General features: G+C 49.6%; 6 protein-coding genes across 6 annotated transcripts; 2 read left to right on the forward strand and 4 right to left on the reverse strand.

Moving 5' to 3' along the window:
• Positions 1–131: 131 nt before the first annotated feature.
• FPRO_02503 (uncharacterized protein) lies at positions 132–1,556 on the reverse strand (the record flags this gene model as incomplete). Its single annotated transcript, XM_031227389.1, has 2 exons — positions 132–1,271; positions 1,455–1,556. 2 exons carry the CDS (start codon positions 1,554–1,556, stop codon positions 132–134), a joined length of 1,242 nt encoding a protein of 413 aa, XP_031077830.1.
• A 599-nt stretch (positions 1,557–2,155) lies between these two features.
• FPRO_02502 (uncharacterized protein) lies at positions 2,156–3,279 on the reverse strand (the record flags this gene model as incomplete). The annotated part of the gene is made up of 4 exons (XM_031227390.1): positions 2,156–2,292; positions 2,345–2,777; positions 2,832–3,091; positions 3,150–3,279. The coding sequence occupies 4 exons, from the start codon at positions 3,277–3,279 to the stop codon at positions 2,156–2,158; spliced, it is 960 nt and encodes a 319-aa protein (XP_031077831.1).
• A 5,993-nt stretch (positions 3,280–9,272) lies between these two features.
• On the forward strand, positions 9,273–11,777 carry FPRO_02501 (uncharacterized protein; the record flags this gene model as incomplete). The annotated part of the gene is made up of 1 exon (XM_031227391.1): positions 9,273–11,777. One exon carries the CDS (start codon positions 9,273–9,275, stop codon positions 11,775–11,777), a length of 2,505 nt encoding a protein of 834 aa, XP_031077832.1.
• Positions 11,778–12,736: 959 nt separating this feature from the next.
• On the forward strand, positions 12,737–13,429 carry FPRO_02500 (uncharacterized protein; the record flags this gene model as incomplete). The annotated part of the gene is made up of 1 exon (XM_031227392.1): positions 12,737–13,429. One exon carries the CDS (start codon positions 12,737–12,739, stop codon positions 13,427–13,429), a length of 693 nt encoding a protein of 230 aa, XP_031077833.1.
• Positions 13,430–14,081: 652 nt separating this feature from the next.
• On the reverse strand, positions 14,082–17,188 carry FPRO_02499 (uncharacterized protein; the record flags this gene model as incomplete). Its single annotated transcript, XM_031227393.1, has 4 exons — positions 14,082–14,843; positions 14,899–15,820; positions 15,877–16,719; positions 16,845–17,188. The coding sequence occupies 4 exons, from the start codon at positions 17,186–17,188 to the stop codon at positions 14,082–14,084; spliced, it is 2,871 nt and encodes a 956-aa protein (XP_031077834.1).
• A 3,460-nt stretch (positions 17,189–20,648) lies between these two features.
• On the reverse strand, positions 20,649–22,614 carry FPRO_02498 (uncharacterized protein; the record flags this gene model as incomplete). Its single annotated transcript, XM_031227394.1, has 6 exons — positions 20,649–21,312; positions 21,364–21,891; positions 21,952–21,991; positions 22,044–22,102; positions 22,152–22,461; positions 22,515–22,614. The coding sequence occupies 6 exons, from the start codon at positions 22,612–22,614 to the stop codon at positions 20,649–20,651; spliced, it is 1,701 nt and encodes a 566-aa protein (XP_031077835.1).
• Between the last annotated feature and the right edge of the window lie 3,883 nt (positions 22,615–26,497).

Raw genomic sequence — 26,497 nt, forward strand, 5'->3', positions numbered from 1 at the left:
TGCGATGTTTTATCTCAGTCACATTACATTACCTTTCCCTTCTTACGTGCTCACATATAGCCTAACTGTTATCGATGATAGCTTGAATATAGTCCAACGAATTCTAGCTACGATTTTACAAATACTCTGCTCTACAGTGACTTGCTGGTCCCGTAGAGCAATTCTTGTACCATCTCAGCGATCGCCAGTGAGCTCGTTAATCCAGGACTTTCGATACCCAATAGATTTACCCAGCCCTCGTATCCCTCCTCTTTCCTGATGATAAAGTCGTGGAACCCTTTGCCTTTGAGGACAGCCTCTTGTCCAGCTAACTTGGGACGAACACCAGCATAGTCTGCCACTAAAGCCGAGGCGTCAATGCCTGGTAGATAACGCTGGATCTCAGTAATAGCTTGCGGCAATCGTGCTGCGTTGACAGCCAAGTCATTCGGATCATCAATCCATTCCACATCTGGGCCAAAACGTAGACGACCCGCAAGATCAAGCGTCAAATGGGTGCCTAGGCCTGCAATGCCAGGCTCAGGGACGGGATATATGAGACGCGAGATCTTGGGCTGGGAGGCAGAATACGAGAAATAGTTGCCCTTGGCATAGTACAGCTCCTGTCGCTTCTCAGACGGGACAATCATGTTGTGAATAACCGCAGCTCCGAGACCAGCAGCGTTGATGAGCGTCTCAGCCGTGATACTCGAGGTCTCACCTGTGGCAGCATCCTTAACACCAATCTCCCAACCTTCACTGCCGGGTTTAGATCCGAGAGGTTTGATGTTTAAGACGGGTGAGTTGAGCGCCGAAACACCACCAGCATCCTCGAATAGACCTTGGAGACACAACATCAAGCCGTGCGAGTCGACGATACCCGTTGTCGGACTCTCAAGCGCACAAGCAGCATTGACGCCTTCACCGTCTCTCTTGACCTCTTCACCGCTCACCCATCGTGTTGGGACACCGAGGTCGTTCTCGCACAGTGAGTGAATCTTCTCGAGAGTGTCACGCTGTGCGTCGTTTTGAGCGACGATCCATTTGCCCGTGCGGCGATGGCCTATATCGTGCTTCTCACAAAGCTCGTATAGCAGGTTCTTGCCACGGATGCAGAGTTTTGCTTTCAAGCTGGATGGTCCGTAGTAGATACCGGCGTGTATAACTTCACTGTTACGCGAGCTTGTCTCTGTGCCAATAGCATTGTGGCGCTCAATGAGAACCGTTGAGGTATCGTCCCGCTGCGCAAGTTGACGGGCCACGGCAAGCCCAACGACACCGCCACCAATTACCTACTACAATGTTAGAGTCATAGTCTCGAATTGATTTGAAATACATCGTGGCAACTCAATGGCGTTTGTCCCCCGCTCCCTGCCTCGTGATCCTGCTACGGACGGGATCGATCGGAGACTGAAGCTCCGGCGCCGGAGCCGGGTCATGATACGGGTCTTATGATGACGATGAAGTGGACTTACAGCATGGGTGAAGTCGGCTCTAGCAGCTGACGTCGAACTGAAGCTATTTCTTTGAATAGTTCGTAGGTTTGTGGGGAATTTACGTGCCAATGGTCGAAGCATCATGAATGTTGTTTAGATTGAGTTGTTTGCAAGAGTGGGAGGATATTGTATCTAGAATTCGGCCAAGATGATGCATACACCGAGCTGACCAACGACGCAACGCAGACGGGGAGTAACACCATGTGCCGACCAGAACAGATACAAATTTCCAAGGAAACATAGATATTCACTCTATAACGTTTTGCATATCTTTTGGTGACACTGCAAGTGTGTAGAAAACTGCTGCTCATGAGCTTGATACCCTGCAGGCTACTTTCAGAAGCCAACTTGAGGAAGTCGTAAAACTTGAAGACCTCGATCCTATGATACAAATACAATTTGGCAGGTTGAGGATGAATTAATACAGAGGATGCTTGTGAAGCTTTTTGGAAACTCAATTTTTGTCATATCAAGTCCATATGACTATCTCATCCTTCCTTTCAAGGGATCGGACTCATGATAATATGCATACGCTGAATCCATAACGCCATATTTGTTTCAAGCTGGTTTTAATTGCCGCTGGAAACTCGGCCCCCATCACTTCCGCCTCGATCGCTTAACGCCACAAGATTTAAGGTGCTTCGTGTTCTAAGTATCAGATAAAACATGAGCCAGCATCTTCAAGGCTTGGCTTCCTCAGCGATGGACTTGTCCTCCTCCTTATCTACAGTCGTAGAAGAGGATCTTGTCAGGTTTGAGGGGTGAGGTGGCTCATGAGGAGCTGATGGACCAGTCCCGAGGTCTGTTAGTTGTTTCTCTGGATATGTGTTAACAAATATCCCATCAGCATGAACTGCTTATGGACTCACCTAGCTCTCGTACTCGGTGACGAAGCATCTGGTTCTCACGAACCAGCATCTGTGTCTCAGCCTGATAGAATGCGCTTTCATCGCGACCACCCAGAACCCAATCCTCGCTATTTCCACCTATGGACGTGGCGCGAAGTCGTGGGGAGGCACCACTACGACTGGGTGTTCGAGATCGTCGTTGGAGGTCGGCGCGGGCTAGATCGAACGAGCTTCGAGGATGACGATAGCTATTGGAGCGAGAACCAGATCCGCCAGTTGGAACAGGAGGGATAGAGACATGAGGGCTGGAGGCATGGGGGGTTCCGTGACCTGACCGCTCGGAAATGGCAGAGCTATCCTCTACAGCTGAGCTCTGGTTCTGGTTGTGGGGGTTGGCAGCTTGAAGGCGCTGAAGTTCGAGCTGCTGCTGTCGGATCATCTGCAAGAGGCGGTTCTATCAACGAGAAGTTAGCCATTGTTGCGCATGACATGGCATCATATTTCGTACCACGTGAGCTTCTTGCTCTGCCTCAAGCTCTTGATGCAGCTCACCCAGGCTGGGGGCTCTATGATGATGTGGATCACCCGTAAAGGGGGATCCAGAGAGAGGTTGCGGGCTCGCAGTCCGTAGGCCAGACGGTTCGTTGACCATCTCGCCTGGCGAGGGCACAGAAGGGTCGTTTAGTTGGAGGTTCATGAGCACGGTGGAACGTCGTCGACCGGTATTTGGGGAGTGTTGGTTGCGAGAGATGGAGCTACTTGACGATCCTGTTGAATGTTAGTGGCCGAGTTGATTATTTTAGACACGAACTAGTAGACGACGTACTTCGTGGAGATTCGTGTTGAAGTCCAGCATTCATGGTCGCAGCTGCTTGCAGCGATATCGAAGCTGATCGCGGGGATCTTGTTGGCGAGTCGCTGCGGGGAACAGCGGTGTTGAGTGGTGGAGACGCCATGATGATAGGTGCTATCCTTGTATATATCACTTTGGTCTTGGTTGTTCTTATAAGGTACAACTAGTAGACGTTTCCAAAGAGCGAAGAGAACCTCAAAATAAGGTGTATGAGGAGAATCGGTGAATACGTCAGAATTAGGAAGACGTTTTTAAAACGATTGGTCGAGTTACGTTTGTCAGTTTGTTCGAACCGTTGGTGTGGAGGGGTTATAGCCAGCAGGCAGGTAGATAGAGGAGTATAGGTAAGGTATGCATGTACTACAGAGCAATTTATGCGCGTGTATATAGAAGAATACAGGTTGGAATAAGGATTTATGGTTATTTGATAGGATATGAATACCAGAGGAGAGTTGATTCAGACCCGAGGTCCATCGTGATCACCGAAACCAGATCGCAATGAGTAAGTCTGCGGCGGAGTTGCTGACGAGTGGCCTGCTTGTGTGCTGATCACGACCCTCCGAAACCAAGCTTCCAGGCTCGGCCATGGAGGTCACAGGGCACATCAGTCGATTGCGGGGGGTTGGGGCAACTTTGCTACAGTGAACGATACTCCGCTATCGCTCTCCAACTTGAACCTGAACTTGCCCATGGGCGGGCATGTGCTGCTTTCAGCTTGGTTAGACATTCTGTATTCATGATTCCAACCAAAAGGTCACGCAGACATCCATTGGAACTAGACTCGTTAACCGCGATGACCTGGAATCACTGACACATTTATTGGTAGAGGCCATCGTGAACAATCTGTTGCACAAAAAAATCATACTGTCGGTTCAACTTGGAGAGTCGTGATACATGGTTTACTCGCAATGACAGATGACCACAGCATCATGATTGCATTCCAGGCCCAAGTCTCACAACTGTAGGCTACCTTGGGTATCCGAATCTTCAACACTGTAAAAAATACCCGCGGCGACCATAAAGAATCACAAGTCATCGACAACGGTATAAACATGCAACGAATCCTCAATACTTCTGAGACAGAAATCAATGTAATCATCCGAACATCGCAACACACATGCAGCTCTATTCACTGCACCGACTCATTTGCATGTTTCATGTGAATCTGATATAGAATGGACCAACAGTTCCAAGCTCAACAGACAGGACAGGCCTCAATGGCCAGGATTTTGAGGGCGTTGGTGATGAAACATGACTGCGTTGAGAACACGCCATTCTCACAGCTATGACCCGCAAGACCCCTTCAATTGACTCAAGGATATCAATCTTTTTTTCGTTGTTGGCTGAACATGTGTAAGACGCATGCCAGTGGCTTATGGCTGAAGGGTCCTGCAAGAAAGTTCAGGTACGTTAAATGAGTCTACGGTGGCTGACTATGAAGGAGGGAAGAGAAAACAAGCGCCTGAGTTAACAGTACTGAGGCTGAAACTGGTAGGTTTCGCTGCTCAGGCTTAGGCTCAGGCATTGATGCTATCTTGAGATGTCATCTCGTCTACAATAACTCACGAACTTTAAAGAATAAGGATGCCTAATATGCAACTATTCCAGGTCAGGAAATAACTTCATCCCAGCCTCTGAATTACACGTCGTCTTTCATCCCAGTGTCACCCTGCCCTACAGGGTCCCTGACGATGGATAACCCGGCACAAGACGAATCTAGATTCCGCGGGGACTTGTGTATTCAAGACAGAAGCTAATCGGCTGTCTACTTGCTGGAGGAAAGTCAAACATATTGGGCATCTTCATCTCGTCTTGCTGTAGTAAAACAAGCCACCAGAGATTCGCAAACCGGTATATCGGTTCGTAATGTCGATCCGCCAGGCTATCCATGCCGGCCTCACAGTCAAGGTGTCATTCCGCTGTGTCGTCCTTGGTTTTTTCGCCGTTCGGCTAGTATGGTCCAGCCAGACTGGCGGTATTGTCTGTGCTAAAAGCCCTTGTCTCCTGGCTAATATTAACGTCAACTACCGTGGCTTCCGGCACTAAAACCACCAGATCCCTGATGTTAATTGCTCCCGATTTTTTTTGGTGGGAAATTGGACTCTACATGTTTTGTTGTTGCTGGTCGAGAGCTTGTTTGTTTGTTTGTTTGTTTGTTTATGTCTGTCCTTCACGGCATCAGATAGATCTTGGTTCTTGGACAAGTTGGCTGGATGAAGCTGAGACAATGGCCTCCAGATTGATTAATTGGTCAAGGGGCCGGGCCGCCAGAAGTAGGGAGAACCGCCCTTCAGATTTGTATAGATAGGACTGTCTTACTCGCTGCAACTTTCTTGGTTGAATTTGAGGTGAGCTAATCAGAAATTGGGCCCATGCTTGCGAGAAGTTGACATTTGAACCAGACAATTTCAAGCCTAGTCGAGCCCACTACTGCAGGAACACAGCAAAAGCAAAACAAGTTGCATCTCCTGGTCCCAATTATCCACGGCTCCTGCATAATGGCTTGGAATCAAATAAACCAAGAGGTTAGCGCCTTGTGCCCATCTGAGCGAGGTATCGCTGTCGTATTCGATCGATGGCCCCATCCGTATGCCGGGCTGTGGATGACAATTCTGATGACGACTCATTTTGCTGTGATAATGCTGACAAGAGAAAGAAAATGCTGCCGGGAAAAGCAAAATTAGCTCGCAGAGTGACTGGCCACGAGCGGAACCGCACTCAATCCTAGAACAGGGCAGCCCTGAGATCCACGGATATTCTTGGTTTTGGTCGTACAGAATTTATGTTGAACAACTGATGCTATGCTACACAATAGAACGATCGGTGAGGAAGAGGTTCGCTTATTACTTCACAGCAGTGGTCAGCTCTGCCAAGTTACCGCCTCTTGAGCGTCACATCAATGCATCTCTTAATTGTTGGCGCTTGTCATTCAAAGCACAGGATAAACCCAGCAAAATGACTGCACCAATTGTCCCTCACGTGCAAGACTTGCGTCAGCCATTGGATTCTTCAACTGCAATTTGGCTCTGAGATTGAATCATTCCAAAAGGCATCTCAAAAATGTAGGGGGCCCAGGGGGTTCCTCGAGGCAGTTGAACAACAACGGAATCGCTTGTTTTCTACGGAGTACAGCCTGACCCCCAGTCCCGAAACAACAGCCATGCCCTTCAGCTGGGCGAGGCTTGGTAGTGAATGATTCAATCCTTGTATTTCCGGGTCGTCGAGGACTAAGAAAGTGGGATATCAATCGGACGTTTTGGCTAGAGGAACCGATCCCCGTCTTTTATCGTGATGAGACACTGGTCTGGCAGCGATAAAGCCGGGGCCACGCACAACTAACAAGAGAGCAAAAAATCTTCACCAATTTCTGTTCCTGGAGCTCCTCATGCATAATGGCCTCGTGATAATGTCGATTGACATGTTTGTGATAAAAAGAAACGTTGGTATGTGATATGACACTTAATGTGATCGGCATATCAAAAAGATCGTGATCAGCCGAGCGGCAGACTTCACCGTTCCTACCAGAATTTCCGAAAAGTGTGCCGGGACCTGCGACACGGCACCTTCTGCTGTTATTGGCTGCAGAAGGACAGACAGCAAGGATTGCCGGATTGAGAGCAAGAGTCACAGGAGGATTCCTCGAAGCGATATCGCGCTGTTCCGTCATGGGACGGGAGGGAGATAGGGTCCATAGTGTACTGAGGACGTGTTGCCAGACGACAGCATTCTAATATTGGGAAATAACTACTCATCTATAATATAGCCAGGCAATTCTTATTATTATAATTCGTAAGCAGCAAGACTGAGACCCGTCTATTCTTCCCTCATGAGATCGTGACCAGTCCACTGTCACGCTAGGACCGGCTTCTCAGCCCCTGATCCCGGATGGAGTCGTTGGAAACCCCAAGTTCACAGGGTTTAAGCACGCAGACAAGTTGGTAGCAAAGGAATTGAGTCTTTTTTTTTGGGTTTTTTTTTGTAAGCGGCATGATGACTGTATGTTGATGATAATCGGTCAGACGGAGGGCTTGTATGGTCCATCTCATGAGCTTACAAAACTCAACTCACAAATATTGGTACTGGGAAGGTGAGATCAATATGCCGAGGAGCAACACAGGCCTGTGTGTTTTGTAAAACTGTTCTTTATTTAGGACAAAACAAAGTTTCTCTATCCACATTAACCACACATACCGTGCACTGAACATCATTGCAACTTGAGATAATTGATCGAGTTTGTAGGCTTAGCAGAGTCGCATCGTGTCGTGATTAAAGCCGCGTCGATGTTCTTGGGCCAATAGAGTTGACGCTTAGTAGCATCACACCCACTTGTTTTGCAGACGTTGCGTGTGTGTGAATCTTTTCGCGAGTAACACACGTATGAGAACCGTCATTCCCCGTTGTGCTCTTGCCAAAACAGGCCCATAGTTCAACGGGTAAGCCGTTAAACTGGGTCCGAGCACACGAGTCTCACAAACTGTAAGTTTATTTTATATTCGTATACCAGACTCTTGGGTGTTTTCTTGCTGTGTCTCTGTTTGGATATTCGGTAAAGGAGAAAGAGAACAATGCCGAGGATCATGAATCTGGACTGCCTTGAGTGAATGTGATTCCTGGGCTGCCAAAGTTAAACACCAACTTAGTAGCGGGATAATCCCTGACGGCCGTTTTGCAGGATGACAGGGGCTCCCCTGCCCCTGGCTCCTCTTGTGCTCTTCTGTTCGCCTCGCTGAGTGGCCTTTGTCGTCCCCGTTCATGTTGCTCCCCAAGAAGGGTCCCACTATCAATGCCCATGTTCTGTTCTAAGGTCATGTCGTTCGCTGACATGCTGTCTGTATAGGCGGGTTGTGGGCTTGCTACTGTTGTATGTACCTGCATCTCTGGACCCATCAAATTGCGTCGTTCGTGCCTTTGGTGTTCCTGTAATAAGAGTATGTGCCTTTCTCAACAGTTCGATACGATGTGTACTTGGGCGCTTGCTTTACGAGGCATCTTGGGCGAGCCAGCCATTACAGTGGTAGCATAGAATGAGGCTTGAGATATGATGTCGAGTAACTCACTAGAATTCAATGTTTCCCTTCAAGGACGCCCAATTAGGAAAAGTTTATCGTGTTCTCCGTTTTCTTACCATCCTGGAACTTGTTTAATTCTGGCCTCGGGGCTCCCCTCCCTTGCATGGCTCTTGTCCTCGTGCCTGAGGTGGGCTTAGCTTGCCATTGGATCCCCATAAGGCAGTCCCCAGTCCAGTCCAGGTTCAGGACCTTCCCCAGGTCGTGCAGACCACACAGTACCACACCATTAGGTTCAAGAGGTAGGCACAGGTACTTCATAGCACTTGCGTTTTGCTTGTGGTTGTGCTGGCTTACAAGTTCCTTCCACTCCCACTCCCACCCCCTCAGGTCCCCTTCCACAACCGCTGTCGCTTCTTCTTCTTCTCCTTCTCGACAACCCAAAATACGTCTTTGTTGTTCTCGTCTGATTTTTGTTTGTATACGCGCCTCTTTTTTGGCTCAGCTGTTTTTCTTTACCTCGTCGCTCGCTATTTCATATACTGTCCGTCTGTAGGCTTCGGTTTCACACTCACTCATTGTCCGAACCGCTCTCCCAATCGTCACTCTTTGTTGCCCAATACCTACACTATACTTTCGCTACCACCAACGTCCCGCAACTACTTCTACTTTCCGTTCTGGGCAACAAGCTGTTAACGTTATACCGGGCCTCTTACTGCATGAGTTGATATCTGCGCCATATCAGACGGAACTTTTTGACTGAGCTGCAATCTGCGGCATCCAAGACGGGAACCCGCATTTCCTCACATCCCACCTCCGGTCAGCCTCGGTCTGGGTTACACATTTTAAACCACGAATACATGCCGCGCAATTCTTAAACGAGACCTTGTCCCAGGATCATCCCCAAGCTCTGTCATACAAAGGTGTCCGAGTTACCGCCTGCATTTGAGCAGCACGGTACCCTACCTATGCCGCTCTGTTCTGCATATCACCAGCAGACCCTTTCTACGCCGACGCCTACCGTTTAGCTTGCTGACCATAACGCATTGTCAAGTCATTAAACTTGCCGCGTCTTGAACATTTCGCCAATATGTCCTTCAGAGATTCGTTCATGACCCATAGTGGTACTCTAGAAGCGCTCCAGAGTCATCATGCACCAGCACGAAGAAGCCGTCCTCCGGATATTGACACAATGGCAGCTGAAGAAAATCGCGTGCCATTGAAAGCTGAAAGGGCTAGCAAAAGAGAATCGAGGTTAGGACTGCGAAGTTTATTCAGTCGATCAAAGACGCACTTGGCCAGTCCTGAAACGCCATCATCCTTTGGAAGCCGTACATCACTCCCTGAAACGAATCCTTATTTTCCAGCCCAGCCCGATGCAGTGTTTGACGATATGCCCTCGTCCCCTCGCAGCCCGCGCCCTTTGGCTACCATGTTCGAAACCCAACAAAGTCCACCAGCTCAACCGCGACCTGTTGGCCTCGTCAGAGCCCAGGGGTCTGGCAAACCTGGGCGTGGGCCACTTTCAACATGGCATCCTCCACCTCTATTTAAAGCATTTCCACAAGCTGTCAAACACATGACATTGCCAGCTACATCACTGGCACCTGAAGCTATTCTACGCATGCACGAGCGACGAGCTAGCGCACTGCGTGACGAAAATGCCGAAACGCCAGATGCCGAAGGCGCTCCTACCGAGAAGGCTAAGGTCAAGAAGAAGCATCGTCGCAATACCTCCGGTCATTTCCCAAAATTTGAATGGACCAACAAGATTTATGTTCTCGTGACATCAGGCTATTTGCTGCAATATGCAGCAGAAGGACCCTTCGACCGTTTGCCTGAAAGAATATTGCATCTCAGCAAAGATTCTGCAGCATTTGCAAGTGACGTGATCCCTGGACGCCATTGGGTAGTCCAGGTCTCTGCAGCTGCAGAATCTGATGGGACAACATCATCAGATTCTCGTTCTTTATTCTCGCGATGGAATTTCCGGGCCACTGAACGACGCCATGTCTCCAATTTCCTCATGGTATTTGAAACTGCTGAGGATATGGAAGGCTGGATATCAACATTACGCCGTGAAATCGAAGCACTCGGAGGGAAGAAAACACTTACCGAGACAGGCAAACCAAAGGCCGAGGACGAAGTTGCACCACTACGAGAGAAACCTAGCCAAAGGACTTTGGTAGTACGAGACCCTAATCGGTTATCACGCATAGCAAGCTCAAGCTCGCAGAGCCCTCAAAGTCCCGACAGCTTTCTGCCACCCCAGAATCTCCAATGGCAAAGTCAGACACAGTCCAACCGCTCAGTCACAAATGTTGCTGAGCCTGAACCTACAGCCGATCAGCCCCTTGATGATATTTCGACGACAAATAGCTTCGTATCGCATGACGGCCGACAACTGGAGAATTTACGAGAAAATTCGAACCGCCTTTCATTCATATCATCCGGTCAACGGACAGTAGTGACGTCTGCAGGATCCTCACCAGCGTCTTCACCAACCGTCGATACCTTCCCTGCACCTGTCGAGCATAAGTCGTCGCTGGAGGAGGCAAAACTTTCACCAGAGCCGAAACCTAGGCCCAATGCTGCAGCTATCCTGGACCGAAGACAGTCTATGCAAGTTCTCACCCCCTTTGTCGAACTGCAGGGCGGACCCATCAACCTACGACCGCAATCTAGCTATGGATCTGGTGCCGCTGATTTGAAGGCTCCGACACCTAATTTCAGTGTACCCAATTCGTCGAACCGGAGATATTCGTATGCGAAGACTATGGCCCAGGAATTCGGCATGGCTCCTTCGTCTGGTCCACTGGAGGTGCGATCTTTGGGTCGCCGAGCACCACCAACGACGTTACCAATCGCGCGGCCTTTATCCATGGTCGCTGACCAACCGTCGCCAATGGAGGACATCCACGAACGACCAGTGACGCGGCACGGAGACGAAACTCAGTCAACCATTCCAGTAGAAGATGATCTACCGTCTCTGCCAAATATTCCTACTTCATATGAAATGACACCGCGACGTTCGAGCCTGATACCAATAGAAGAACCAACCGTCGAGATCAGCCGGCCAGGCAGCTCGCGAAGACAATCAGACATGAGGCAATGGCGCAAATCCGAAAATCCCAATGGCATGGGACGTAGTGTTCCTAGCTCAACTCGTCCCAGCCTGGAACAAAGAACACGTTCGCGATCTTTTCTTGGGGGAGCCGAGGAGGCAGCCCGTCGCCGTGCTTCCCTTGATACTTATAGCGATGCACGAAGTGACAGCATGTCAGCCAAGGGCCGGTCACAAAGACGGGCGAGCATTCAATCAGTGATGTCTGACCGGGCATCTCAGTATAGTGCCTCAGGCGACCTCCCACCCCCAATGTCGCCAGAGTCGCTGCCTCTCCCTGCGCCTCCACCCACAGTGCCTCTACCCCCTATTCCCGCATCAGCGAGCAACCCTCTTTTGAGGCCTGATATGAACGGGAAGAGCCTTTTCATACGAAGGAGCATGCCTCATCTGGGCGAAGTGCCTCCACCAGTCCCACCACCAACCTGTGCGCTACCTCCTCTTCCACCCAAATTACAAGTCAAGGCCTAAATACCTTGATTCATGCTATATACCCTTTCCTTGTTGTTTTTACTGTTACGAACTTCGACGGAGCGATTGATGTGGATTCCTCGATTCTCTGAAACGATACTAGGCGTTTTGGAACACTGTTGCCTTTATTCTCTTTTGTATCGAGACAAAAATTCTCTTCTAGTCAACACTTGTAAAATATAGAACGGTCGGGCTGGAAGGAGCATTTCCGGTTATGCGACCACGTCTTGGGATGATATCCATGTATAGGCGTACCAAAGGAAACTACCTACTATTCAAGGCTGCATATGGCCAATAGTATTGATAGATAATGCTGTTTTCAAAGATGTTGCCTCGGAACTGGCTAGTGACGACGCAGTAGATGACAGCGGCTTCACAGGAGCAACAGAAACTTTTATTGCTAAACGTCATCCAAGGACAACTAGAAAGTGAAGAAATGTTTATAAGATAGAAAGCTACTGGTTAGGTAGACACAGATTGGCTGATATCGAGAGTAGCTAGGTAGTCTTTGTTCCTGGGCTTATATGAGGCCTAGAGTGGTCTCCACTTTTCAATGAGACTGTTGTGTGCCTACCTAATATCAAGATATAGGCTGTGGAGGTATTGGAATGATGAACTATAAATATTAGAAATATTTTATATTCTGAATCAACTACTCATTCTAGATCATATATGATGCTGATTTCTCGCGCCTAGAAAATTTCAATTAAACGCGTGCAGGCCCATGACGCTCAATTAGAAAAAAGGACGTGGCTGGGGGGACGTGCAGCATCTTTAATGGATGGAAATGCCGAGCTGCGTCGTGTTGTCCCAACTACAACAACAACCTCATTAATTCTTCACAACTCCAACCCTATCAATATCAAGAGCTATACCGCTTTGCTCTTAGAATCTCCTGCCATGCTATTTCTAACCATATAATAAACCTGATACCATAACCACACCTTCCGACAACCAAGATGCCAGCCCTTCCTCCATCGTCAACAATACCCTCAGGGCACAATTCCCTCTCCGTCCGCCAGAATGACGACTCGAGCAGCTCCTTCACCGCCGTGCCAACATCCTACAAGAGCACTGATAACTCCCTCGCTCCCGGTGTCGTCGCCGGTATCGTCCTTGGCTCCGTCGCCGGTTTTCTTCTCCTGCTGTACATCATATACATGCTCCTACACCGGGGCCCAGTCGTGAGAACAGTCGACGGTGCATCGACTGTCGTGTCAGGCGGACCCATGAGTACCGTCACGGGCGATACGTCGACATATCTGAGTTTCCGAAGCAGAAGAGACCGAAGAACAAGGAACAGATCGCGGAGCAGGGCTACCTCTAGATCCAAGAGAACGAGATCGCGCACGACGGTGAATTCGAGGGACAGGAGTCGAAGACGAACATCGCCGCTTGTGGGTGATAGTCGAGGAGAGCGAATCATCGTCGATCCTCCTGCGCCGCGCTTCGTTCAAGAATCGACTATTTCATCGGACAACGAGATTGTTGTTGAGGAGGAGCACAGCGTTTCTCCCCCGCGACGATCACGACGACAGAGCCAAGACCGATATCGTCGAGAGCCATTGATGGGAGAAGGATATCGAAGAGACTATTCTCCGAGAGATTACTCACCTCGGAGGGAGAGCAGACGGTATAGCCGAGACCGGTAGAGGAAGAGTGTAGCGACGACAATTTGCGTATTTTATTTCTTCGGTTTGTTTTAATTACGACTTTACGACATATTTTGGACGTTGGATGCATAGATCGATTGGAGTATTGAATGGACGAGAAAGGATTCACTACATTGTACATTGGAAAGAATGAGTAATACGAGTATGCACAAAAGGAGCAGAAGAGAAGAGAAGAGGTCAGATTGAGCGTCAAAATCTTTCGAATCGAGCGAGGCTTTCATCTCGATAGATACCCGGATAGTCTCTACAAAAACCACCTGTAAATATCTAGACAAAAGATTGGTACCATGAACTCATGACCTCCCATTTCACCTTTTCTATGAGCGGTATATCTGCTTCATGATATCTCATATCTACCCAGTTGCTCCAAAATACCGTCATAACTCACCATGATAGTAAAGAGACAGTAAACCATCGACTTATTCCTGAATTTTCTCCACATCTTCAAGCATCGCGTCTACTTTTGTAACCTCAAATCAGAAAGGCACCCTCGCCTTCTGATGTACTGAAACATAACGAAATGCCATAAAGAGCCACCCATTTCACTGAGCAGACCTGCATCTGCAGGTAAGCAAGAAAGCAAGCCAACGCGCCGGCAATAAAGACAGAAACATATCCAACAAACATCTTCCTACATGTTCATGCCGCCGTCTTGGCCTCCACCTCCTTGGGGACCGCCAAAGAAGAATGCGTCAAAGGGGTTCATCTGTGGTGCCTCACCAAAGTCGTGGTGAAGGCCCTCCCAGTTCATGCTTAGACCCATGTCAAGCTGCGACTGGTCCATGGCAGTAAAGTCTCCGTTCGATGACGCGCCCAGGTTTTGGAGGAACTCCATTGTTTGAGCATCTGGATAGTCCTGTCCGTTAAATTGCTGCTGTCCACCATATGATCCTCCGCCGTTTGGTTGGGACGTCACTCTTCGAGGAATTGGTGAAGGAACCATTCCCGATTCTATAGGCGATCCCTCTTGCTTATGGCCAGAGTCTGTAGGGCTTGGTCCACCTCGACTTCGCGATTTGAGCAAATAACCCTCTGTTGATCGTGCCATTGGGGGCGATGGCTGTGCATTCCCGTCGCCCGCAACAGACAATGTAGGGGAGGAAAGCGAGTCAGACAGCGACAAATCAATCTGATAAGAAGCCTGGTCCGAGCCCTGTGGACGGTGACGTCCCTGCCCCGTTCCTTTTGACGAGTCCGGCGGTGTGTTCCACGCAGAGCGTTGTCTTCGGGCCGTCGGGGCACCGAAACCGCCTGTTGAAGAGGCCATCTTAATGGTCGCCTTGGCTGTTCGATCGAACGCATCTCGGCACGTCTCGGCGGGAGGGCACTTGTCGATCATATCTGTGAGAACCGATTTGGCAGCGAGGATTGTAAAGTCCACTTCATCCATGCTCTAGATCCACTATTAGCTCATTTCTCCGAGGACTCTGGGTTTCGTCAAAGCTTACCAGGCGACTTCGTACGATGGGCGAGTGCCAGATGGCATAAAGGTACGAGATTCCTGCCATGAACAGGTGATGGGTGGAAAGATAGGTGTAACTCACCAACCCACTGAGATGGAGTTGTCTATATATGCGGAGGATCTTTTGGCCTGCCTCTGCAACTTTCAGGTAGATTCGATCCTCATCTTCACGAAGCTCTGCTTGGAACGCCGTTGGGCTGTTAACCTCATTTGATGAATTATACTCCCCTTCGAACATAGCAGGAACACTGAGGCTCTGACGATAGAGCATTATGATCGCCTGCCAGTAATTGAGCTCAAGAAACTCGGTCGAAAACATGACACCCGTCTCTTGTCTCGATGGTGCTGACGTCTTCCACTGGTACAGCCTTCGGTCGATATCTATGCGCCATGAACGGAACGAATCGAACTGCACCAGGAAGGGCGACGGGAGATGAATGTGCATATCAGGGAACTTGCCCTGCACACCCGCTTTGGCGATCTGAGCCTGGTTGTACTGCAACACCTGAAGAATTTCCGATTGCAGCAGCCTCAGTCGGAAGTAATGATGGGCAACATGCTTGTAGCTGGGTTGGAGCTGATCTGATGCTGGATCTGCAAGTCCGGTCGGTGTAATATAGTCGTCGTCCAACAAGGACGGAAACTCGGTTGTGATGACCTGATCGCTGACGCCGAATGGTCTTCCAACGCATGTGCTAACCAGACGATCGAGAGAGTACGTGCACCACCATAAACGGCGCCTCATATCTCGTACCCACAGCTTCTTCCCCCGGGTTTGTGCCCCATTCTCTCGAGAACCAGCACCATCAGTCTGATCCCTTTCGTTAGGAATGGAATCAATTTCCCTGTCATCCTCATAGTGAAGGCCGAGATCGACCGCCAGTCGAACAGCAACACCAATGATGTACCTGGTCCGTGTCAGTCAGGTGAGTTCACACACCACATACGATCAATCAGCACATACCAGAGGCCAGGGGGAACGGGTCGAAGCAGAGCAAAATTAGCCAGAAGGAGGACGGCTTGCAGAACTTCTAATCCTCCTCCACTGTTGCTTAAACACGATTCTAGGTGCACGATTGCGCTCGCGTGATACTCCTCTGGTTCACATCGACTTTTGTTGTCTGCACCAGCGTCGCCAGATGAGTCAGATTTCACTGGTTCGCCAACAATGACACCACAGCCGATGGCGAAAACCATATTCAACAAATAGAGTTCTCGCGAGCCTCGGGCCGGATCCTGAGTGGCATATATGCGTTCAAACGTCTGCATAAACTCTCCTCTGTGCAGAATTGGAATCTGAGGGTTCGAGTGTTCAAAATATAACCTCACGAGCCGCAAGCCGACTTCTTTACTGGGGAAGCTTGCAGGCTTGATAGACGGCCTAGTATGAAGGCCGAAAAACGAATCGCGTAGCGAAGCTCCATTGCCGCTCGGTTGCCGAGGATTTCTGGGATCATTCGGATTAGGTTGTCCAGAGGATGAATACTGAACTGCAGCATATACGACCCGGGCGAACGAGACACCAGATGCGGATGCTAAAGACCGAGGTTTCGAGGGGCTCACGATGTTGAGGAACCCTGATTGGCCCGACTTTTTCTTAAGCGATTCCACCGCCTGGCTCTGAGGCCTTCGGTCGCCGGCTTCTGATGGTCCGGAATAACCTGTTTCGGTGGCGGAGTTGATACTGGCGGTGTCGGTGCCTATTCGAGAACACAATTCGAGGTTTTCGGCTGGGGGAAAGGTGATGTTATTGGCGCTAAGCAGATTCTCGAGCTGCTCGACTCGGGTTTCGAGATAGTAAACATAACTGCGCGCAAGGTCAACATTTGCTCATTAATCGACTTGGAAGATTTTATGGCGCGTCATCGAGGTCTATGATGACCAAAAGATTACACATCTGGACAATCGCGCGCCTGCGTTGTCTTATCGTACCTGCGTGGGATTTCCTTCTTTGTAATGGGATCGTAGCCAACACAAGCGACTCCTGCCTTGGCGCAACTTGCGCAGCTCGGTAGCTTCTGATCACAACGGTTTTTACGTAGGCGACAACGGTTACAGGCGCTGACGTTGCGAAAGTTACTGCTTTGGCCTGCCTTGGCCGCTACTGAGGGAGAGGCAGTAGTGGAAGATGCTGAAGCGCCGTCGGCTTGGAGACGTTCGCGCTCACGATCCTGGGGGCTCGACTGGCCGTTGCGCGGCGATCCATCGTCATTCGAGTCTTGTCGCTGTCGCTTTGCGGGTTGCGAGCTCGGGGACGGAGGGCCACGCGCAGGCATTGTAACGGCCCGGCGGGCAACCGAAGACGGCGCCGATAAGTTTGCGACGGGTTCGGAGATGAAGAGAAGTGGCTCGGGCGGAGTGACGCAGATCAGCCGGAGAAAGCGATATCCAAGAGGTCGGCCTAAGGTAGGTTGTCGTCTGTGAATTGATGATGGAGACGGAGAGAGTGGGTTTGAGCTTGCTTGAGCTTAGTCGGGGGACGGAGACGGGGGCGGAAGGTGGCAGGTGAAAGGCGGAACGGTTGATTGAGAGTTCCGGTCGGGACTACCTTAACAATTAATGAAACGAACGGGCGGAGAAGGTAGTCTAAGGTAAGCGCAGTTCTGAGGACAGTAACAGGAAGGCAGCTACTCCGAATGGGTGGGATAGATTGAGACAAAAAGGCAGGAGCTGGACAATTGAAGGATATGGATAAGGCGGGAAGGGATCGACGAGCCGCTGTAGCCGCTAACGTTTGTCAAAGCGCAAGGAGTTTGTCAAGTGTATTAGAGCTGATATCTGATGAATTGGGGGTTCAAAGATATGAGAAGAAGCCCAGGGCAATATAATGAGATCAAGTGGTTGCCAAACTGCCTAATAAATCTTCCAGAATTGGCCTCTCCGATTATCAGTCAAACAAGCAACAACTTCTTTGCTGACTATTTGTTGTCTGCGGGCACCAACCAAGCTTGGCTCATGACTAGGCCCCCAAGAACAACGATTCTGGCTGTCAACGCCGTAGAAAGTCGAGACTAATTTGGGGCCTGGACTAAGCGAAAATCATGGCAACTGGTCCCTGAAAGAGGGGACCTATCAACTGTGCATACAATTCCTCAGTATAGAGAGGCAACATCTCGTGGTGGAGGTGACGGTGGTTGATGGCCGCTTCTGGATGAGTCTGTGATGATGATAATTGTCACGTTTGTTTCATGGAGAATGGAGACAAGCAAGGGTCTTGAAGTTTCCAATTGTAAGCAATTAAAAGTTTTCAACCGAATTATACGGCACAAGGATCAATGTAGGAGTAGGCACCGAGATATTCAAGATGGTTCAGCCAATAGCTTTGTTAAAGCGTACAAGATATAAGATACTAAAGACTCGATAACAATGCATTATCTCGATTCTCAAAACTGCAAACAAGCCACCAGAAAAAAAGCAAAGAAGGAAAGACCCTCTTCGTTGGTCAAAGTGCAAGTGCTGTCAATAACCAGACAAGGGTCCTTCCAGATTCATCCCAGTTTGAATCCTGTAGCGAGCAGGTGGGGGAAAGATGATTTCTTTACAAATTGACTCCTTATATTGGCCAATTTATTCTTCTCTCAACTCATCATTTCTTACGGAGTATAAGAAAAAAACAAAGAAAGCCATCAAAGTCAACTGCAAATCTGGGAATCAATGTTCTTGGCGTGCAGCACCTTCAAAACGCCTTGTTTATCATCCTGTCGATCCTCTCCTGCAAACCAGACTTACAAGTTTGAGGCGTATCATGACAGCGAATCATCTTATCAGCTCTCTTGTCTTCTTTTCCTTTCTTTTTACTCGCAGAGGAAACTCCAGTGATCGTGATTTGTGTTTTGTATCCGAAGTTGTCCGGCTTTATAACCGGTCCCCTTCATCCTGCTCTCAGCTTTCGCTGCCAGATACCGCATCGGGGCATTGACAGCGGCACAGTGCAGTTGTATACATCCCGCTTTTCAGTCTTTGATTCGAGTAGTGAGAAGAGACGGCAAAGAGGTTACTTTGAGTAATACTTCTCAGGCCGAATTACACTACTCACCGTATCATGTTCAGTGAATATATCGCTGGTCCGGCTCCATTGACCTGAACCTTGTCGACGGGCTTGTCTCTTGGACCGGATGGGATGTAGCCTGGCGGTTGGCTGTATCATCACTAACACCAGCCAACATCTTTCCCGATTCCCGATTTGAGATGCCGGTCGCCGTATTCGTACATAAGCTGCATGAGCATGAATAAGCTCACAAAATAAATTCCAATTTCTTGTTTACCTGATCCATATCTCTTTATTGCCGCCTCAACTATCCATCGATATATCCTCACGCAAACTTGAGAGTGTCACACACAGAAGATCCATGCTAAAAACCAACAATAATATCTTCTACCACGACTTGTCACAGCCAAATCAATCATATCTCCCTCCTGCGATGTCCCTCTTACGAAAGGTGTTCAAACCTCCTCAATACGCAGCAAGGGTCCATCCTCTCCATCATTCTTAGCCTCTCTCCACACCACCCAACCTCACTTCAAGCTCCAAACATCCATTAGAGCGCACGAATTAACTGAAGCAGAAGATATTAAATTGATTACACTCATACGATTTCCACGATAACTTTCAAGCAACTGCGATTCCCGACTGCAACCATCCAATTCACTTTTGCGCGTGTAGATTTGCCGCTACGAGCAATTCCCCGTGTATCATCAGATCATGGGGTTTCCAAGGACAAGGGTATTGTTACCTCATTTTCCTGTCCTCTTTTCTCAAAGCCTTTCTGGCTACCGACCTACATGTGAATCTGTCTATATCGATTATGGGAAATTCACATCCTGGCTGCCTGATGCTACGCTGCGGTTGCACGGGATTTATCACGAGGTCAATCACAAGGTCTAAAGCGACTACATGCGACTACATGCATACTCAGATACCTAGATTACTATGTGAAACTGTATCATATGTATCAAAATAGAATGCATTATTGTCTTCGGCCATGCCGTGTCACACACGTTCCGTTCTGCACTTTGACCGCTGCCATTCCAGCTGGAGCATGCGCATGCGTATGTGTATGCGTAAGCATATCAAGCATCACCGTCTCTGTCTATGTATTCTCCATGTCACTTAGGCACCGCGCGGAAAGTAGTTACATGCATATATCTTTGTTCAATGAGACGACAGTCTTGAAATTACTGCCACTGACACTATCCTTTGTTACACCGCCGGTTCCGCCCCGTGAGGTAGCCTGAACTGAAAATCACAAACTCTTAAAAGTCTGAAAACAAACGCTACCGACATCTGCGAGGCCACCAAGAACCCCCATACCGAGAAACGCCCTCTAAACCTCCGGGGTCCTGTCGTTGACGATACGGCATGGGCTGGTGCCATCGGCCGTGTAGCAAAATCCATTACAAAAAGTTTCCCTTCCCAAAATATCAATCATCCTTCTACTTTGTCGTTGAATCCTTCGTCCCTCGAATGAATCCATAGTCTATGTTTCGTGAAATGAGTTCCCAAGTTCATCCGTCTTCTTTTTTCCCTCTTATTGTAAAACGCCTGTTCCATGCCTGATCGCTGTGTTGGAAGAAAAAAAGGGGGTATTTTTCCACATGGGCCTCGCATGCCCTTTATACAATTCGTCCCTAAAAGAAATGACGCCAGATTGTTTCGATTCTTCGCTTGCTCGAAACATTCAAACTCCGGTGAAAATCCAAGCCGTATGTTGTTTCTTCTTCATGCTGATTGATTCCTTAAACGCTCTCCTCCTCGTCGTAGTCGGTGAAAAGACCCTCATCCAAGAGAGGATCCTCCTCAGGCAAAACATCGTCCTGAGGTCCGCCCTCGGTAATTTGTGAGCTGAGATATGCCCCAACAATGGTGATAAGTCCGCTGAACCACCAAGCCAGTCCAGAGTATCCAGTCTGAAGACCCCAAGAGTAGAGGAGACCAGAGAGGGTCGGGCCAAGAGCACGGCACAAGCTGGCAGTTGAGGCCGCAATTCCGTTGATCGTTCCAAGGACCTGCTTAGATGGTGCCGAGTTGGCCAGCAGAATGGCGTTACTGGGGTAGGCCATGGTGGAGAAGGTGCACTTCCAGATGACAAGCAGGTAGATAGCGGGCATTCTCATAGAGTCGGGTAGCAGCACAAGGTAGGGTGTGACCAGGTAGAGCGCAAAGTACGAGAATGCAAGAATTCGGAAGAGGCGGAGAGATCCAAGTCGTCGGGTAACTGGAGGAACGATAAGATAGTTGGAGAAGAGTGAGTAAAGTCCCTGAACCGACATGATGACACCGATCATCTTAGTCTCGAGGCCGAATCCATCGGTAAACTTGAAGGGGAGGTCGTGAACGGGGTGTTCAGGCCGCTTGGTGCTCAGGAAAACTGGAAAAAGCTGGTCAAAAGTCATAGTGTGGCTATGACATGTGTTAGAGGCTGCATGGGGCTTTCGGTGAGGCGAAACTTACAAGGCGAGAATGCCATAAGAGATGATGTTCATGATGACAGGCTTGGTGAAAGTCTTTGACTTTCGCACCACAATGGGTTCCAAGGGGGCTTCGTTCAGGGATTGTGTATCAGGCTGAGGAGCAAGTCGGGGCGAATTCTCTTGGCTTCGGTAAGCAGGCAGGGCCTCGTCAGAGTGGGCAGAGCCAGGGCGAACACTGGTCGAGAGATACTGGACATTTTGCTTTCCATCAAGAAGAGCCTGCTTCTCGGGAGAGCGGCCTCGTCCGTTGCAGCTGGCAACTCCACCGAACCAGCTGGCGAGGTAATCTCCAATCTCACGTCCACGGTCTCGCTGGGACTTCTTCTCAGCATGGGTCTCATCCAGGAAGAGAAGTCCAATGATGACTCCGAAGAAAACGGTGGCGGCGCTGAAGAGATTGGGGAGAAGGTAGGGATATCGGTCCCAGATGGTTCCACGAGCGAAGATCTCGGGGTAGCTGATGCATGGTCGTGCGAGAGCTCCTCCAATCATAGGCCCAACGATCGATCTAAATAGGTAATCCAGTCAGCAACTGCTGTCAATGACTGCATGAGTATGTATGGCTTACCCAATGCACCACACCATGGGCATGATAGTATAAGCTCGGGCTGGATGATCTGTTAGCCCAATTCTCATCTGATCTTTTGAGATTCAACCTACGTTGATGTTCCTTGACAGTGACAAGCTCGGCGACAGTTGTCTGAAGGACGCCAATGTTGCTAAAATATGTTAATTGAGTGATCCAAGTATCTTTCCAGAAAAGCATACCCATTGAGAAGACCTCCGAGAGCGCGCGCAAAGAGTGCGACTGGCAGACTAGGGGCGAAACCAAAGACCAAGACGCTGAGAGCAGTTCCAAGCAGACCAAAGAGAAGCACTGGCTTTCGGCCAATCTTGTCGCTAAGTCGTCCCCAAAGAACTCCTGTCGAGAATTCGGCCAATGTGAAAGCGGAGGTGACCATGCCGGCGTAAACTGAAATCTTGTTGGAATCATCGGTAATGTTGAAATCTTGAATCATGTAGTAAATGTAGGGGAAGATGGACATGAAGGCGATCGGTTCGCATATTCTGCAGCAGGCTGCCAATTGTTAGACCCAGTGTCGCAAAAGTCATGTAAGCTGAGCTCCGTACCTAGAACAAACATCTGCTTTGCGGGGAATGGGGGAAGCGGCCTCTCATTGCGGCCAGCAGCTTCGCGGTTGGCCGCAGTCATTTGACGACTCCTCGCCATGTTTTCTAGTTGTGATCCTCCCGGGAGGTTTCGTCTTTTTGTTCAATGGGTGTCCCCTGGTGAATTTATGTTCAACTTTTGGTGAAAATGGTGTCTCTGAACTATTCGCAAGTCTGATCGATCCGTTTCGTAAAGTCTAAGAGCATGAGACAAGTGGCTTCGGTAGGTTGTTGAATATCGTCGAGTATGTAAGTGTGTAAGTGGTTTGGTGTAGATGTCCAACCCAAGTAGCAACAGATTGTAGATGTTGACAAAGACTCAAGCTGAGTGAGAGATAGAGAAAGAACACAGAACAAGAATCAAGGTGGCGGAGGGAGAAGGGAGACTAATTAAAGGGTTATAGAAGGTTCAAGGAAGGAAAAGAGAAGGACCAAGATGGGGTGGATACACTTATAAGAAGTGTATGGAGTATGGAGAATGAGTAGGTGAAGTATGTATGAGGATGGAGTGTTGGTAGTGAAAGTGAAAGTGAAAGTGAGCAACACCCCCCAGACTGACTGGGACTGGGGTATGGACTTGTCACAATGATCATCTTCTGGAGCAGAATAGAATTAATTACTAGACCCGAAGCTTGGAACCAGCGGTGACATGAGCGCGCCAAATGGGCAAAGGGCAAATCTCCTGTCGTGTCCGCGCTTCGCTGCGCAGCTCTGTGCTGTGAGATGCGGCGAACGGCCAAATTCTTGGGCAGTGGGGCTAGCTTCAGGGCTCCCAGAGGCACCAGAAGTTAGAACACCACGGGCAGCCATCCCAGTTTGACAGGGCGGACTTGGTCTTGGGCCTTGAGTCTTGGGCTGCAGGGGCTGGGTCCCAGGGAGACGGAGACGCAAAGGAGCCCTGGGAGACTAAGCGTATGTACCCAGCAAGTACTTCTGCAGGGGTATCCTTCTCTGTCTCTGGTCCCCTGTAAGCCACTAGAGGACGCCCACGGGGATGTGTCTCGAGCAAAACGCCATGGACTGACGGTTGGGTTCGAGCTTAATTGTTGGGTGCGAACCTGAATGGAGCTGGAAAACAAACCAAGCCAAACCAAATGACAATGCTAAAAGCGAATGGTGCCGTCTGTAACTGCACCCCGGTATTTCCACTGTGGCTAAGCGCATGTCCGAGGGTTCCCTTTCGTCAAAAGTCCTGTCTTCCATGGACACATCATTCTGTTGTTTCGAAACTGGCTTATGCGTGCAAAACATACATTAGCAACCTGAAATACGGTCAACTGACTTCCATGTTATGGCATTGGCTGCATCAAGCAGCACTAAGCCGCACAGCCGCTGTAGAGGACAGGACAGCAGCGACAGGTTTAGGAGGCGGTGAACGCAGTACAGTGAGTAATGAGCAACGGCCCCCCGGGGCTCGTCACACGGAAATCATCCCCGGGGTCGCCTCAGCCTGGCTGTGGAGCGATAATGTTACTAGGGAAGACCTCCCGGAAGGGGACCACACCTCTCATCCTCTTGGTGACGGGCAGAAAGTAATGAGATTCCAGCGGAGCCGACTTCCATCAGTCAGTCAGCACCACCAATTGTCAAAGCACATGGCATGGCATGCCATGGGCCGTTGTTCCAGCCTTGGCGTTGCGGCGTGCGATTTCGATGCGGCGCCTAATGACGTCGATTTGGGTAGAACAGAATCAGATATCAGTCCAGTGCCTGCTGTGATAGGAGTTGCGATGTTTTTGTTGTCTCTTTCATAGGTAGGTTGTTATTGTCGTCCCCCACGTTCTCAGCCAGCTCACCCCGTCAGTCGTAGGCAGGCGTAGGCATCCGTCCATCTTACATGGTATTTTCCTTGAATAGCATACTGGTTCTGATGATGTGTTATTCGCTTGGTGTTTCTTTGCCATTCTCTCACACCCACCGCCGGCGATTTGTTCCGGAAAGTCTGGAGCAAACATCTTGTGCCGTACTTTTTAGCTCCTGTGGTGTTTTCCAGATTGACGGAGTACATAGTCAGCAGACGACTTCCATGCATGAGGGAGTCATTCGGGATCTGCCTGCATTGCCAGCAACGTCGATACACCGCAGCCTTGTCATACCTCAACCATGTTTCACTGCCCACTGCATACGAGCTCGAGAATGACGCGTAGGACAAGGACAAATTAAGTATCATGTTCTGATCGGTGTGCAAGCCAGAGTGACCGGGATACTGACCCAGAGCTCGATTGTGATATCTTTAGATATTGCGAAAACGAGCTGCAACTCCAGACGTATATTGTGCTTGTCACGAGGTCAAACTTACACGGGAGATTCCTCCTCGGAACACGGAGTAGAAGTTCCTTCTTGCATATCAGTCGGCCGAGAAAGGGCATGACTAGGCCGAAAAGCCAAGGTGTAGGTGATGCCAAGGTCGCAGGAATCTGTACGTAGAATGTCGAACCTGCTTCATGACCGATACGGACATCATCCCCAGTCGAGCAGGGCCGCTCACCTTGGAAATTACAAGGTTCCCTGACAGCGGCTCTCGTGAAAGCTTCCCGGCAGGCAAGGACAAATTGAAAATCTCAAGCATGTTACAACCAAAAATTTTCAAGCCTGACTGACATAGGTGTGTCGTCCATCTGTCAGACACGTGGCTGACGTTGATGGTCCTGTACTAAAAATTTTGAATTTAGAGTCATATATGTCGGTCTGCCGCATCACCATCAAAATTTTTCCCCAGGTGCATTAACGTCATACAAGCCAGGCGCCAATAGAAGCACACGACATATTTCTCTGAAGTGGAAGCCCTCCTTGACATCCCCGGAGCCCCATAAAGTAGGGTTAATAGAAGGGAGCCACCCACGGGTGAGCGAGCAAGGGAATAAACAATCGAGGTGTGAGATTTTGATCAGGAACCCGAGACATTGTCACCGCCATGCCGCACCAGACCCTTCGCCTAGGTACTGCTGGCACGTGGAGTAGCTGCTGCGGCGCGTAAGCCACACATTGTGAGCCCAGCACGGAAGACGAAACTGGCGGTGTTGGGCTTGAAAATGCAGCAATTAATGCAGCGGTTTCAAGTCAGGGCTCTGGACCTTGAAGCTGTAGGGTCCAGTCTCCCAGAGGCCCACGCCAATATCTGTAGCAAATGGATCTGACTCGACTTTGAGCTCGTCAGTCAAATTGGCCCACTCGCACCCAACCCGCTGGGCCGTAAGCCCCGAGTAGCAAAGACTGCCGGAAGTGTAGCCGACTCCACAGATACAATTTAGATCGTCTTTAATTAGTCTGCAAGCAGCTTCGAATGCTGGATGCGATCCTCTCGGGAGTCGCCCTTTTGCTGCAATCGTGCCTGTCCCCCCGTATGTATATATGTACACCGAATGTCGGCATTGAGTCTTGGGAGAAGGCACGGGGCTGTACACTGCCGACCCGGGGAGATGCAAAGCGAAGCCTACGTGAGGCAAGGCAAGGGCATCTTTGACTTGTCACCTTTGTGCCAGCTCGCAGTCAAGGTCCGACTTCGTCTTGTGTCACAAAGGAAGTGGCTAAAATCTAGGCCTGGGCCCCCCACTCGAAGCTCGCGGCTCCCTGTCACGGAAGCGGTATAGCACTGTATCACTCGCCTGTTTCACACGCGCCCGCGGCTCCTTTTGATATGTATGCATGATGTGCAGTAGGTGATTGAAAATAGACTCCAATGGTTACCGACGACGTGGACGCTTTCATCCGCCTACCGAGTAGGTGTCAGATCCGCCTTGCATACATAGATGCAAGTCAAAGTGTTGGAGTCATTCCGTCGGTGAAGCCTGAGACAATGCTAATTTTTTTTTCCCCCTTCTCCCTCTCTCCGATAGTCTCACAGCTCTCGACCACCACCCAAATTGAACAACCTCGGCTTCGCTCAAATGTCGTCGCCCGCAGAAGAATAAGGTGTCGCGTCAGGCGTGGGTGAGTTGCACATC

This window comes from Fusarium proliferatum (genome assembly GCF_900067095.1).
Source record: "Fusarium proliferatum ET1 genome assembly, contig: FPRO_scaffold002, whole genome shotgun sequence".
In the NCBI taxonomy this organism is placed as follows: Eukaryota; Fungi; Ascomycota; class Sordariomycetes; order Hypocreales; family Nectriaceae; genus Fusarium; species Fusarium proliferatum.